This window comes from Micromys minutus (genome assembly GCF_963924665.1).
Source record: "Micromys minutus genome assembly, chromosome: 1".
In the NCBI taxonomy this organism is placed as follows: domain Eukaryota; kingdom Metazoa; phylum Chordata; class Mammalia; order Rodentia; family Muridae; genus Micromys; species Micromys minutus.
In genome coordinates, this window is record NC_137969.1 from 8,523,999 (window position 1) to 8,537,770 (window position 13,772).

A 13,772-nucleotide genomic window follows, 5' to 3' on the forward strand; every position below is an offset into this window, starting at 1 on the left:
TAGGAAGCTGAAAAACTATGGTAGAAAGAGCTATTTTTAGAAGCCTCCAGGGGCTTCTTTTCATGTGTTGCTTAATTTCCAATTATCTTCACACTTTTTTTTTGTGTTTTCTCATGCTTTTCACCTTTCCCTTGCCAATTATCAAAAATGTTTTAGGTATACATTACCAGAAAAAGATAATCAAGAAAAAAGAATCTCATCATGTAAGCTCAAAAATACAACTTATTTTCTGAGATGGAATGGTATTAGGTACACTGGCTGCTGACTACACATGACTGAAGTGAGTGTGACTTCTGGGTAGTGATAGTTTAAGAGAAAAGAATATCCCCTGGATGCTGGAAATTGAACCCAGGTCCTAAACGCAGCTAGTGCTCAACCACCAGCCGTCCTGACAACTCACTGAGGCCTCTGGCTTAATCAGAAGCATCTTCGCCCACCAAGCCATCTTAGCTGTTTCTGTTTTGTTTTTTGTTTTCCTTTGTAATAATTTCTGACTAGGCACCTTCCCTAAGTAAGGAGTAAACAGACATACTCAAACCATGTTTACGAAAAGCTGACTGACTAGCTTGAGTGTTTTTACATGTCACTATGTAATATCCAGAAGCCACAAAAACGCCACTCACAAACATGCTCATCTTGGGATTTCACTGCAAAATGTTTCCTTTACTTAATAATGGAAATCCTATACTCACCATTGCACAGGCCCAAACCATGGCGTCATCTTTGGTTTGTGTCTTTTTGTTTCATACTATGTAATGCAAGCACCTCATCTCACACGTGCCCACACTTCCTCAAGGTCCCATTCATAAACTCACTATCTCTGTGGTAGCATCAGCTACATATAAAGACAGTAAGAGCAATGACAACTTCAAAATCTACTATCAAGAATAATCTCACTCCACATACATATTATACCCTGAAAGATCTGTGTAACTGCATAAAGCCAGAGCTCCTGCCCTACAGGAGCTTGTACCATATCTCTAGAGCTAGGGCACTTTTTCTCACCAACAAGGTTTTAAAGTACACGTTACTGGGGCTGAAGAGACAGCATCCACATGGTGACTCACAACCACCTGTAATGCCAGTCCCAGAGAACCCTTGCACTTGCACACACACTATTAAAATGGCTGTGTGCATATACAAATACAAAACATCATCTTGTGATATAAAGTATATCATGTGATATAAAGTATATCAAGTATTATTCAAAAGCAACAAAAGCCAAATGGATGCACAAAATGATAAATGCCCAACACAAATTATAGTTTAGTTTTGTTTTTTAAAAAAGCTCCATCAAAACTTGATAGCTTTCATCTTCCACACTCAGAGCCATTACTGTTTCCTTTCTCTGAATCAATTCCTCAACTTGCACAAACTGCACCATAGGTCTCACCCCTTCTACCGTAACTGTCTCGCCAGGTTCTTCTTTGCAGCATGTGACAGTGACCAGACCCTCTGCTCGTCTGTGAGTGCTGCACTGCTGAGACCTTGCCCTGCTGCTCTTATTTCCAGTCTGCTCTCTCCTTGCACGCTGCTGCTGCTGCTGCTTAGCTCTCCAGAGGACCCCCGTCTAATCACTGCCTACTCCTCATCAAGGGTGGTTTTGGAACCTTGACCTCTTGAGCTGAATCCTATACATAGCTGATAACTGGTCAGAGATTACTTCAGCTAGCTCTCTCGAATCAACCATCAGTTCTCAAGTTCTTAGTCAGCTGACCCAAAACGTCTACTGCTCATTTATGTCGGCGCCACCTACCTGATAAATGACATCAACACGCCCTGGGACCCATATAAAGCACTAGAGCCCCCCATCCCTCTTGACAAATTTAGGCGTTCTTTAATTTTACTCATTCTTTGAACTGGCTCAACAAATTATGTCATAAAAGCTTACCTTTTCCCCCAAGATACAACCCATCTTTGTACTACCTCAAAACATCACTAGATTGCCTTTATCTAAAATCAAGAAAAAAAACATTAAAAGTAGACTGAAACTTTCTGGCTATTTCAACTACCAAGTGTACAATGTTTTTAGAATCTTAGTAATTTAAGAGCACAAATATGTATGGATATCGCAATTTTTTCTTTTAATTTCCAATGGGTAGGAAAGAACCCTATTATTAGCAAGTAAGGGTCTTTATCAAAGCTTCACTATATGAGCTGGAGAGATGGCTCAGCGGTTAAGAGCATCTGTAATGAGATCAGATGCCCTCTTCTGGTGTGTCTAAAGACAGCTACAATGTACTCATGTATAATAAATAAATAAATCTTTAAAAAAGGCTTCACTATACACTAGTGGCGGTACCTTTAATAACAGTGTTCAAGAGGCAGATCCGAGTCCAAAGCCTGCTGGTCTACAGAGCGTTCTAGGATGGCCAGAAACCCCACTTTAAAAAGAAGGAAGGGAGGGAGGGAGGGAGGAAAGAAGGAAGGAAGGAAGGAAGGAAGGAAGGAAGGAAGGAAGGAAGGAAGGAACTGAACTGAAAAGATTGTAAACCCAGAAAGGCTGCATTCTGAACGCCTCCCCCAGCACAATGAAGCCTACCTTAATGCTATCACAAGCCACCCTCAAAGTGCTAATTAGAAGTTGCCACTGACTAAGTGGAAATGAAAATAGCACACTGACAGCAATAGGTCTATAATCCCAGCACTCAGGATGCTGAGGTAGTAAGAGCTTCCCAGATACAAAGTCTACCTGAGTGTAATTAATAATAATGGGGGGAGGGGTTCCTGACAGTAAAAAGGCTGAACAAGTAGCTAAGAAATTCCTGAAAGGATGACAGGAAGAAAGAATAAATGTCCTGGGACCGAAGGAGTATTTGCTCATTAGATGAAGAAAGCAGGCTTCCTTCACTTGGAGCATGATTAAGCACACACAGCTCCAACTGTGGAAGCACACATCTACACCATCCTCTCTTACCAGGCATTCCATAGTAAGGAGTTGGTAGGACTAGGAAATGGCCCAACTCAAACATGAACTTGGAGGTACTACTCAGGAACGGCAACAGGGAAGCCAGCTGCTAAAGGAAATTGCATTTCAACTTCCCAAGTGAGCTCGGGCAATCAACCACAGCAGCACATCCCAAATGCTTCAGAGGTTTTAATTATTCATATAAACTGGCCAGGAAATTAAAGTTAAATGTTACACAAAGGGATCTCTACCCTGCTAATATATTCTGGCTAATTATTCTCGTTGCTAGTCTACAACCGCTGTTAAAATTTGATAATGAATCACAACTAACTCACTGGGAATGCTTTTGTATCTAAAGCTGTGTTTACTAACTACAATTCACAGAAATTGTTCCTTTTTATAAGAAATAAAAATCCTTCTGGAAATATTTCCTATACAACAAAACATCAAATGTTAGTCTCTGACTGAACTTAAACACTAGTAAAGTATAAAACTAAAAACTAAGAAAAAAACAATTTTAAGGATACAGCTAAATGACAGAGTGCTTGCCTAACATGTGCAATTAATAGGTTCAAGGCCACGCACACCAAAAATTAAGTTAGCTATTTAGGTAATTATCATCTCTACTTTCCTTTATAACTTGTTTTCAGAATATATTCAGCCATTACAATAATTTTTTTTCAAACAGAAAAATACTTAGTTCCAAACAACTCAATATTCGTAACATTGAACACAATGCTGTCACACAGCAGCTGAGGATCACAACTAGATGACAGAAACAATCCAATAAAATGTCTCACCTGCACATCAGACTACATCTAGAGAGGAAAAAAAATGCACCAAAACATTCAAGCAAGTGTTCCAAATCCCTTCAAAGGCAAAGAAAGGAACAGCATTAAGATGACCAAGACAGAAACACTCACTTGATTTGTGTCCCTCCAACCCCCTCGTCACCTCAAAAACCACAGACACAACATTCACAGCAGCTGTGGCTACAGTTTGTAAGAAGCCTTTCACAGCTTCACAACGGCTTCCCACTATAGGGGCTCATTAGTTTCTAGGCCACATCCACAACTGCTGTCGTAAGAACCATCAAGTTCAACAGCAAAGACTTTAAAATGGCATGTATAAAACAGATCTAGGTAAAACTGACACTAAATGGCTTCAGTGTAACCGAGAGGACCTATAGGTACGGTGGGAAGCAAATCTGGGGCTAGGATGAGCTACATTAAAGACACCACCCCTGTCTAAAAACAACAGTGTAATTAATGGTACCTCAAGCACCAAACTAGGAGAATACTGAACTATTCTTCATAACAACGCCTTTAGTTTATATGCTGTGAGAAGCACCTTCTACTTGGCATGCCATAACCAACAAGGGTGAGCAGAATGTTTCTTGTGACTATTAGCTTATGTTCTTTCCACAAATGGCCTCCCAAACACATGCTGAAATGCAAAACTAAAATTATCTTAGAGACTGGAAAGATGGGTCAGTGGTTAGGGGCATGCTCTCACAGAGGACCCAAAATAGTTCCCAGCACCTATGTCAGACAGTTTAAAACTGCTCATAACTCCAGGTTCAGGGAATCTAAAGCCCTCTTCTGGACTCCTCAGGCATCTGACTCCCACAGGCCACACTAGCCAACATTAAATGAGCGGACATTTTGTTTTACTTTGTTGTTGTTTTGTTTTGTCTTATCGATGTGTCGCATGTTTATTTTGATTTTCATATTTGTGGGACTTTGTTTCTTATTTGTTATTTTAAAGAGAGAAAGAGAACAAATATAAAGTTGGGTAGATAGAGATATAGGAAGGATCTGGGAAGGGCTAGGGGGAGAGGGAAACATCAAAAATATTGTATAAAAAATGTTTTCAATCTAAAAAGTTAAAAAAATAAGTGGTAGAATAGCTCCACAGGAAAGATAAGTTTTTATTTTATATGTCACAAAATTTATCTTAAAATTCAGTAAGTCAAACTAAGTATGGAATCCTAATTTCTACTACTTACAGTAATTTAACAGTTACACTTAGAAAATATGAAAGTTCTTACAGAAGCTGAGAAAAGACTTCAACAGAAAAATACATTTATAAATGCAACTCATAAATCAAATGTAACAAGGACAGTAACTACAGTTAAAAATCAAATTCCGTATTTTTCATTTTCATACATGCACAGATACATTTATGTGAAGAAATAAGATATCTAGGAAGCACCTCCAATGGGCAACCCCACCTCCCACACACCCCACAGCAACACATGGAACATACTCTCAGGTACCCAAGTGGAAGAACAATGTGCTGCCTAAGGGAAGTGAGGAGCAACGCAGCACGTCATCCGAGGGGTCACCTGTGCACATCAGTACACGCCATAGGCCTAGAAGATGCACCAGTGAGCGGGAATCAAGGGCAGCTCCACAGCTGCCCTCACTGTTCAAGTTTGAAAGGATACTACACATTTAAGTGTTACTTCTGTCTAATTAGGACTATGACTTTTCTGTGTTGCATTTTGTCAGTTTTGTAGTATTATGATTACCATGTGCTGAACTTATTCAGTGCGCGTGTGTACACACACACACACACACACACACACACACACACACACACACGTGTACCCCAAAGAGAAGGATCTCAGTAACTGAACCTCTCAACCTAACTACAGTCAACTATCTAATGAGCCTGTGGCTGATAAAATGAATGAGGATTTTAGAACATGAAATTAATAATATCTTTTCCAGTTCTTGAGTTCCCTGAGTCTAATAGGTTCTATATACAATGTATACAACTCAAGATCCAGTTACCATCATGAGGCATGTTACTGAAGACAGATGAGAATACAGAACAACAACAACAAAATCATACCCCATTGTCAGGGCAAACCACGTTTCATCACCTTCCAACAAATTCTCTAAGAATCTCACTGCCCCACTCTCCTCCTTTAAAGTAACCCACAGTCTAACCAACAAAAAAGCCTCCTGCAAAAGGCTGCATGCATGGTACACAGTGTAAGTGTTCCGTTTCTATTTTTTAACACAGGTCTATCATTTGGTAGGTTTCATATTCCACTTCCAACAGTCCAGTCCAGAAATGCAGAATGGCGAAAATAATCCAAGAGTTAAGTTTAACATACACATCAGTTAAGTAGAAAATTGACTCTGCAGAACTCCTTAGACCAAGTGCCACCTAGTGGCAAGTGTTACATAGTATTAAATCATCTTCAGGCACAGCCATTCATCTGCTAGTAAATCTGCTAGACAGACTGTTACTAGAGACATATAAAGGAGCTCAGTCCTTTGAGATGTCACAGAAAGTAGACAGATAACCAACACAAATCTACACCTGCAGACAGATGTTAACTATCACAACAAGGTAAGCATAAGTAAGTATTTTGATATTTATTAAATAACTTAAACAGTTTTTTATATAGGTTCTCTTGAATTTATTCACATTATTCAGACTCTATCATTTCTGATTAAGTCAGATTTCAAACATTTAGACTTTTGTTTCTCCCTTTCTTTCCATATTACCCTCTTGTTATCTAAAAATTCCACATTACAAAAAGGGGGAAATTAAACTATTTCTTAAACATCTACTTCCAAAACTGAGCGGCGTATTTTATATCCCATACTGGACTTAATACTCATGCCATCACAACAAAGACTTAACATGTTCCTTACCACAGACCCACTGTAGTTGCACACAGTACATGATCTACAGTCCCTGTCCTACACTAGGCCGACCCCTAAAGTGAACCTTATGTTTTCCTTATCATCATCATCAACTCCAACCAGTCCTAGACCAACTAAAACCTACACCTACTCTCGTAATCCCTCACTTAGCTTGATGACTTTCTCCCAAGAGCCCAAACTATATTTCTGGCTTAATTAAAAATTCCTATTACCACCTATTTTTACTATAATCACCTCTCAATCAACGACACCAGTGCCCCTACCAACACTATGCAAAGACATGCATCTCAGCCTCTAACACAATTTCTCTTATTGTAATTATCTGGACCCTTCCCACCAAATCATGTCCAACACAGCATGCTGGGCACTAGGAGGCTTACAGTGGGGTCCTTTACCTACAAGAACTCAATCAACAACTGCCTCTTACTACACATTGTTAATGAAACATATTGAGGGAAGAAGCTAGCTTCATTCCCCAAGTTACTCCTCATGTCTTGGGACCTCCACACTTCTGCTTACTCCAACTGGTGTAATGATTAGGAACATGTTACAAAATTAACTGGTTTTTTGGCATGGAAACTATTCTTACACCTAGAACCAAAAATATGATTTGAATAAATATGCCTGCCTAAGACCTTCATGAGCTTACAGAAGAGGGGAACAATACCTTTGTTCTAATGCAAACCAGTCTGAAGCTAGTATGTTTGTTACTTTACAAGGCACACCAGCACTTTGTAATGCTGTCTGTTTCTATTACATTCTCTAACACGTTCAGAAGGTAATACTTTCATAGGAGACTTTGATGAGAAACTATTTTAGCAATTTAGACTATCATCTGATTAACCGTACAAATTAGCTCTAATTCCAACAAAACATATTATAGGAATATAGGAATCTTATTGGTGATTTTTAAAGTGTTAATGTATTCAATCTCGCATGCATCAGATGCAAACAGCACTTTCAGTTTATGCTTTTGAAAATTACAATGTCTACGAAATGTTTGTCTTTTCTTTTTATAAATATATATAAATAAAAAATAGTTTAACTATACCCAATACTGCCTGAGTGCTCGCCAATTTGACTGAACAGATGTTGTGTGTACCTCTGCATTTATTTTATCAACCCAATCTACACAAACATTTACACAGATAGACAATTACTGCCACTTATACTTCTCCCACCCCATAAATCTGTTACATATGCTTGAAAAATACATTTTTCAGACCATTAGACTATCATTTCATTCACCAAAGTAGCAGCAGGCCTAATGAGGCATAAACACCACCATGATGTAATACCAGACTCTGAAACACAGTGGCAGATGGGCAGCCAACTTTCCTCTAACACTGTGGTTGTCCAAGCAGATCTACTAGCAGCAAGAAGTAAAGTTGGGGTGACTCGATGACAACAACCCTGGTGAAGCAGTAACTTTCCAAATATGCCTGCTCAAAAATGTTAAAGCTGCACCTCAAGGGTTGCGGCCCTAAGTACTAAACACACTGCTGCCTTCCTAGAACATGACCCACAAACCACAGGATGCAACAGAAAAGTATCGTGGGCCTTGTGCATGAAGGATTATCAAGGAAACTGGCTTAGTAAAATAGCTCCAGAGTTTACTATTTCCAAATAACTCATACCTTGTTGTATTAGACCTTAATAATTTCACAGGTAAAACAGTCACAATGTGCCTGGCAGGTAAATACAATGAAAGCATAATTCCCTATTTTACAATTAATGATGAAAAAATTACCGGTGAGCAATCTTTCCTAAAGATGAATTTCCCTATAGATCATTAATTTGAGTCTGTGGCATGGATTTAAAAAAAAAAAAAAAGGCAGTACACAGTGCTCTGTTTCATACACATTTTTATGCACCTAAGAATTGAAACAATTAACAATGGAATTAGCTGGGCATAGGGGTAACACATTTACAGTGCCAGCGCCAAGATGGTGAGGGGAAAGCCAGCTTGGGCTACAGACACGTCTTCCTCAGTGTAAATGTGTGAGGAGGTCAAAGGACACCTTTTGGTGTCATTCTTCAGGCACTATGTCTTTTCTTTTTTAAATGACAGGGTTGGGTGGGCGGGCTGTCTGTCTGTCTCCCTTCCTCTCTCGGTGGCCTGAAACCTCTCACCAGGTGACTATGATGAATGGCCAATAAATAGAGCTCCAACGGATCTGCTGTTCTCAACCTCCCCAAAGTAGGGAGGCCAGCCTTTGAGACTCATTCATGTCCTAAGCACTAAAATCTAAGCTATCTCCCAGGCCAAAAATCTCATCTTTGAATAAATAAGTAAATAACCAACCACATATAAAACCACACTGTGAAATGTACATTTGTCATTATTGGGCAAACAACTCATGGTGGTGTTTTTTTACCGTCTAAAGGGCATTTCTATGAATCCCACTATGTTTTCTAATGCTATGTGACGCTTGAGGCTGAAAACACCAATTCCTTTGGGTACATCAGCAACAGTTTCCTGACAGAATCATTAACTAGAGATGTGTGGGTATCTTTGTTTAAAGATTTGTTTATTTATTTATTTACTGTGAGTGTACTGTCTCTCTCTCCAGACACACCAAAAGAGGGCATCGGATCCCAATACAGTTGGTTGTGAGTCACCATGTGGTTGCTAGGACTTGAACTCAGGACCTACTGTAATGTAAATCTTAAATATGAGCATTAAGATGAAGGAAGGACAATTTAGTTGAAGACATCATGAAATAGCCACGGAGAACCTGCTATGAAACACTAGCAAAAATTTTTTCTAAAGCACTAAGTATGTGCTTTGAATCTACTAACACTTTAACCTACTATTTCATTTAACTGTCACAACCCTTTAACTTACGAATAATTATCTTGCAACTGTTGGGAGAGGAAAGGACAGGCCAGTCTGATAATATTACAGAGACTTATTACAGTGGAGTACAGTGGAAAGAAAACAATTGGAACCCAGCACAGAGCAAACAGAACTACAAAGCCCTCTAACCTGTTGCCTCTCCCAGTGAAGGCTGTAGGGGGAGCCATTGGAAGCTTTTTAAAGCGACAGTGATTGATTCACTGCTCAGAAACACTGCCGGTGCCAGGGGAAGCTACAGAATGTAGAGGTGAGTGTAGCAGGAAGGGCTGTGCAAACAGGTGAGAAGTGATGTCAGCATGTGCTGTGTCACTGAGGATGAAGACAGATTAAAGGGTCTTTAGGAGGTAAAGCTACCAGCTCTTAGTAATTAGAAGAACAGTAAAGGCTCAGCACATGCGTAATCCCAGCACTGAGAGGCTTGGGCAGGTATATCATAAGTACCAGGGCAGCATAGGCTGCATGGAGTAACCAGTCTCAAAGGTTCAGAAGTAAAGGGTTACTGAGAGAGGTAGCCCAAAACTTTGACTGGGAACTAGATGACACCTGACTATCAACTCTCAAAATAAAGAAGCAATGGGTTTCAGCAGTAAGTATCTACAGAATGCCAAATACAAAAAATAAAAAATAAAAAATAAAAAATAAAAACTTTCCCTAAAACCAAGAGCCAAGTCTAAAATTATGACCTAGTGATCACAAAATATTCTTCAAAACCTCAAAAAATAAAAGGCAGATATAAAAGTTTTTCAGGTTAAGAGTGAAAAAAATTGTACTGTCTTTTAAAAAGTATTACTACAATAAATTTTTAAATTAAAATATATTTTAAAAGTATTACTCCATACAGAAACCAATAAGGGGCAGTCCGTGATTTTACAGTGTCAGTTTGATGTGTCTTCCATCTCTTACACAAGCTGTTCTACTTGATCCTCCCCCTCTAAAGTGACATCTTCTATACACACTGAAGAAACAGTTGGTTTGCTCTTCATCCCACTGTCACCCCTGGAACTTGCCAAGAACTTAGTTCATAACCTCCTACTTGACTTCCTATAAAATATGACCTACTTCACATCAGCTCACTTCAGTGACAGTTCCAGACCTGAAGCCCACAGTTCACCGAGGGGCTCTGCAAATGCTAGGTGCACTTCTACAGATGTGCAAGTCACTCCATCCCCATTCTGCAGTTAGGAAACTGGCAGAGGAAACAGAGTATCTTGGAAATAATCACAAAGCCAAATGCCAAAAATAACAATTTTTAGTCAACCCATGAGAAAATAGTGCCCCTAGCTGAAATAACATGAATTTAGTATTAGGAGGAAGCAAAATGCAAAATAGAGCTCGCTTCAAACCAAGTCTTATTTCTAAAACTGAGTGAGCCTCCGAATTAAGGCATGGAAGACCTTTAAAACACAATCATTTCCTTCTAATGTCAGACTCCTCTTCAATGCAAAGAGTTACATGTGTTGATAGCAGCTTTTTTACTTTTTATTTTACCCATTAAGAGACTGTAGAAGTCTGTGTGTGTGCATCAAGAAGTAACTTTTACTTGAACTTAACTGTTTAAAACTGAGTGCCTAGAAGTATGTAACAGACCGATTCCCTACAAACAGTCTGGGGTATTATGTTTAAAGCTGAAACAGTCAATACTCAGTTTCCCAGCCACTGTTCATTTCTATTTCCAGATATCCTGCCATCTAAGTTAAGGCACCATTTTTTAATTTCATGAAAATTCTTACACTCCTCAGTCTTTAGGTTGAGATAAATGTATAAGTAAAAGTCTCACAAGCTTAGAAACAGCACCACTCAAGCTGTAAGGCTAACTTAATGGTGTCTTTGTGATCATTCTGAAATGCACAAATCAGAACTACACTACATTGTTATACAGCATTTGACTGTGCTCACAATTGGAACCAGGGAGTGCCCGCTTTTAACCTTGAGTTAAAAGTATTTGGCTAAGTACAAGACAAATGCAAATTCTCGCAGCTTCATGTATTGGTCATAAAATGTGGTTTACACTGAAAGTATTCAGCATATTAATTCTAATAAGGTTTTTAAACTGCTTCCCACCTGCCAACATCCTTAGACCTCATCTTCTATGTCCTCATCAACAGGCCTTTGTGTACAACTTTATATAGAGAAGCTGCATATAATTTTATGAACAATTTATCTTCTAAAAGTGGTAACCAACTAGCAGAAAAATTTCTAAGCAATACATTCAGTAGTATAAACAACCCCAGGCAGGATTTCAACCCAGATACAGTAATTCAGGCCATACACTACCCTACACCACACCCCCAGCCATCACCCAGCTAACATTACCATAACAATAAGAGCCCAACAACTTAATGCTAGTGGAAAAGAAGTACCTTTAAGATAACCAAACTAAAAGCTACCAGTCTTCCTCCTGCCCGTATTTAATGTATTCCACAAAGATTCTCAAAGCGGTATTCATCAAACCCAAACTGTGCTCTGCTCTTTGTCACCTGACTCCCTGCGTCGGAATAGGAGTTGTCACACATCCACATGTAAAAAGCACAAACTACATACTCAAACTGCAAATTCAAACAATCATAAATGGTAAACTCAATTTAAATTATGAAGAAGCAAGCCACTGATCAAATTCCCAAACCAGATGTCTCCTTCCTATAAAGCAGGAGTAGAAAAGTAATGAAAACGGTACAGATTCCAGGAAGAAGAAAAAAAAAAAAAAACCAAAAAAACAAAAAACAGATAACTTCTCCACCCCAACATTCACAAGTTTTCAACATCAAAATTCACTCACCTCCTATTCACAACACACGCATATCCACTGCGAAGATCTGAAACTATTCAGCACCACCACCATCACCAACAAAAAAGTCCCTTTGAGCCTACTTCTAACAGTCTTAAAATATACCCTCCCATCAACCCTCAGGTAACCCAGGTGCAACGCTACTGCAGATGCCCTTGGTCTGGGCCGTCATAAGCCAAAGATGGGAGAGCAATAACCATCAAGAAATCTAGATCCTTTTCCAGCGCTACAGTTACCAAGCAAGACAATCACGGGCCCAGAAAGATGGCAAAGAAAAGTGGGGTCGTTTTAATCCCAAGAGAAAGGCGCAGGGGGGTGAGCAGGGGTCTGATCCAGAGAGAAAGAGGTGCGGAGGAAAGCAGGGGCGCGAGGGAGCAAACTTAAGTATCCCCAAAGCATCTCGAAGACTCAAACAACAAAAGCAAACCGTGGAGTCTGTGTGCACTTAGAAGCACCAGATGGAATCCCCGGGGCTGAGACAGTTCAACAGACAGACACAGTGGGCAGTGGGTAAATCAAGCAAGCAGGAACGCTAGGGCAAGGGGATGCTAAGAGAATGAGACACTACACGGGGGAGACAAAGCCTCTGGGGGTAACTAAGGACCAAAGAGAGAAAGGTGAGAGGGGATACACACGAGAAAGACAATGGAAGAAAGAGAAAGGCAGGAATCTGGTGCCAGGGCTGTGGCAGGTCACCCGGCTACGGAGGAGAGGGATACAACAAAGGGGCACGGGAGGAAGGACAGTGGAGTGGAGGTGCAGACGGGATGCGGGGCGCGCAGCGGCTCCCACAGAGCGCCTAAGGCGGCGAGACAAAGGGCCGGGGGCAGAGTCGCGGGGGGCAGCGCGCAGAGACAAAGCGCTCGGGCGCCCAGGGCATCGGCTGGGCGGACAGGCGACGCGGGCCGCGGGGAACAAAGCTGCGCCGCGATCCCCGCCAGGCCGGCCGAAGGGGCGCGCGGCGGGCACCGTGCCCACGGCCCCGCGCGCCGGCCGCACTCCGCCCGCAGCCGCCGGCCTCGTCTCCGCCCGCCCTCACGCGCCGGAGAGCCCGCTCCACCGCGGCGCCCCGCGAGCCCCGCGCCGCCCCGCGCGACCGCGCCGCCGCCCGCGCCGCCTCCCGAGCCCAAGGCGCGCCGCGCGGCCCCGGCCCGCCGCCTACCGCGGGCGGTCAGACGCCCGCAACTTTCCCCGGTTCCCAGCACTCGCTGCCCCCTCAGACTTACCCTGTCACAACAGGCGCCATCTTCCACAAACTCTCGCCAAAACTCCAACCCTCGCGAGATTCCCCCCGCCGCCTTTCCCTGCTCCTCTCCCCCGCCCCTTCCCTCGGCCTCGCTGATCGCTGCCACCCGGCCCCCGCGCCGTCTTTCCCCGCTTCGCCGCCGCCGGGAGCCAGCCACCTCGCGCCGCCAGCGGACTGAGGGATCCTGTTCGCTGCCTTCCCTGGAAACCTACCCCGACGACGGAGCATGCGCAGGCCGCTCCTCCGCGGGCGAGCCCTCCGTGTAGTCCATGGGGAGCGCTCCGGTT

The 13,772-nt window shown here is 41.8% G+C and overlaps 1 protein-coding gene across 2 annotated transcripts in view; it reads right to left on the minus strand.

Annotated features, from left to right (window-relative positions):
- The window catches only part of RBPJ (recombination signal binding protein for immunoglobulin kappa J region), a 55,679-nt gene extending 42,119 nt beyond the window's left edge, over positions 1 to 13,560 (minus strand). The window contains exon 1 of one of the 2 annotated variants that reach the window (XM_080908143.1): positions 13,466 to 13,560. In XM_080908143.1, the coding sequence (XP_080764269.1) occupies positions 13,466 to 13,485 (20 nt within the window). In that variant the 5' untranslated portion in view covers positions 13,486 to 13,560. The remainder of the gene's footprint in view (positions 1 to 13,465) is intronic. The other variant, XM_080908144.1, reaches the window with a different exon arrangement.
- Positions 13,561 to 13,772: the final 212 nt, after the last annotated feature.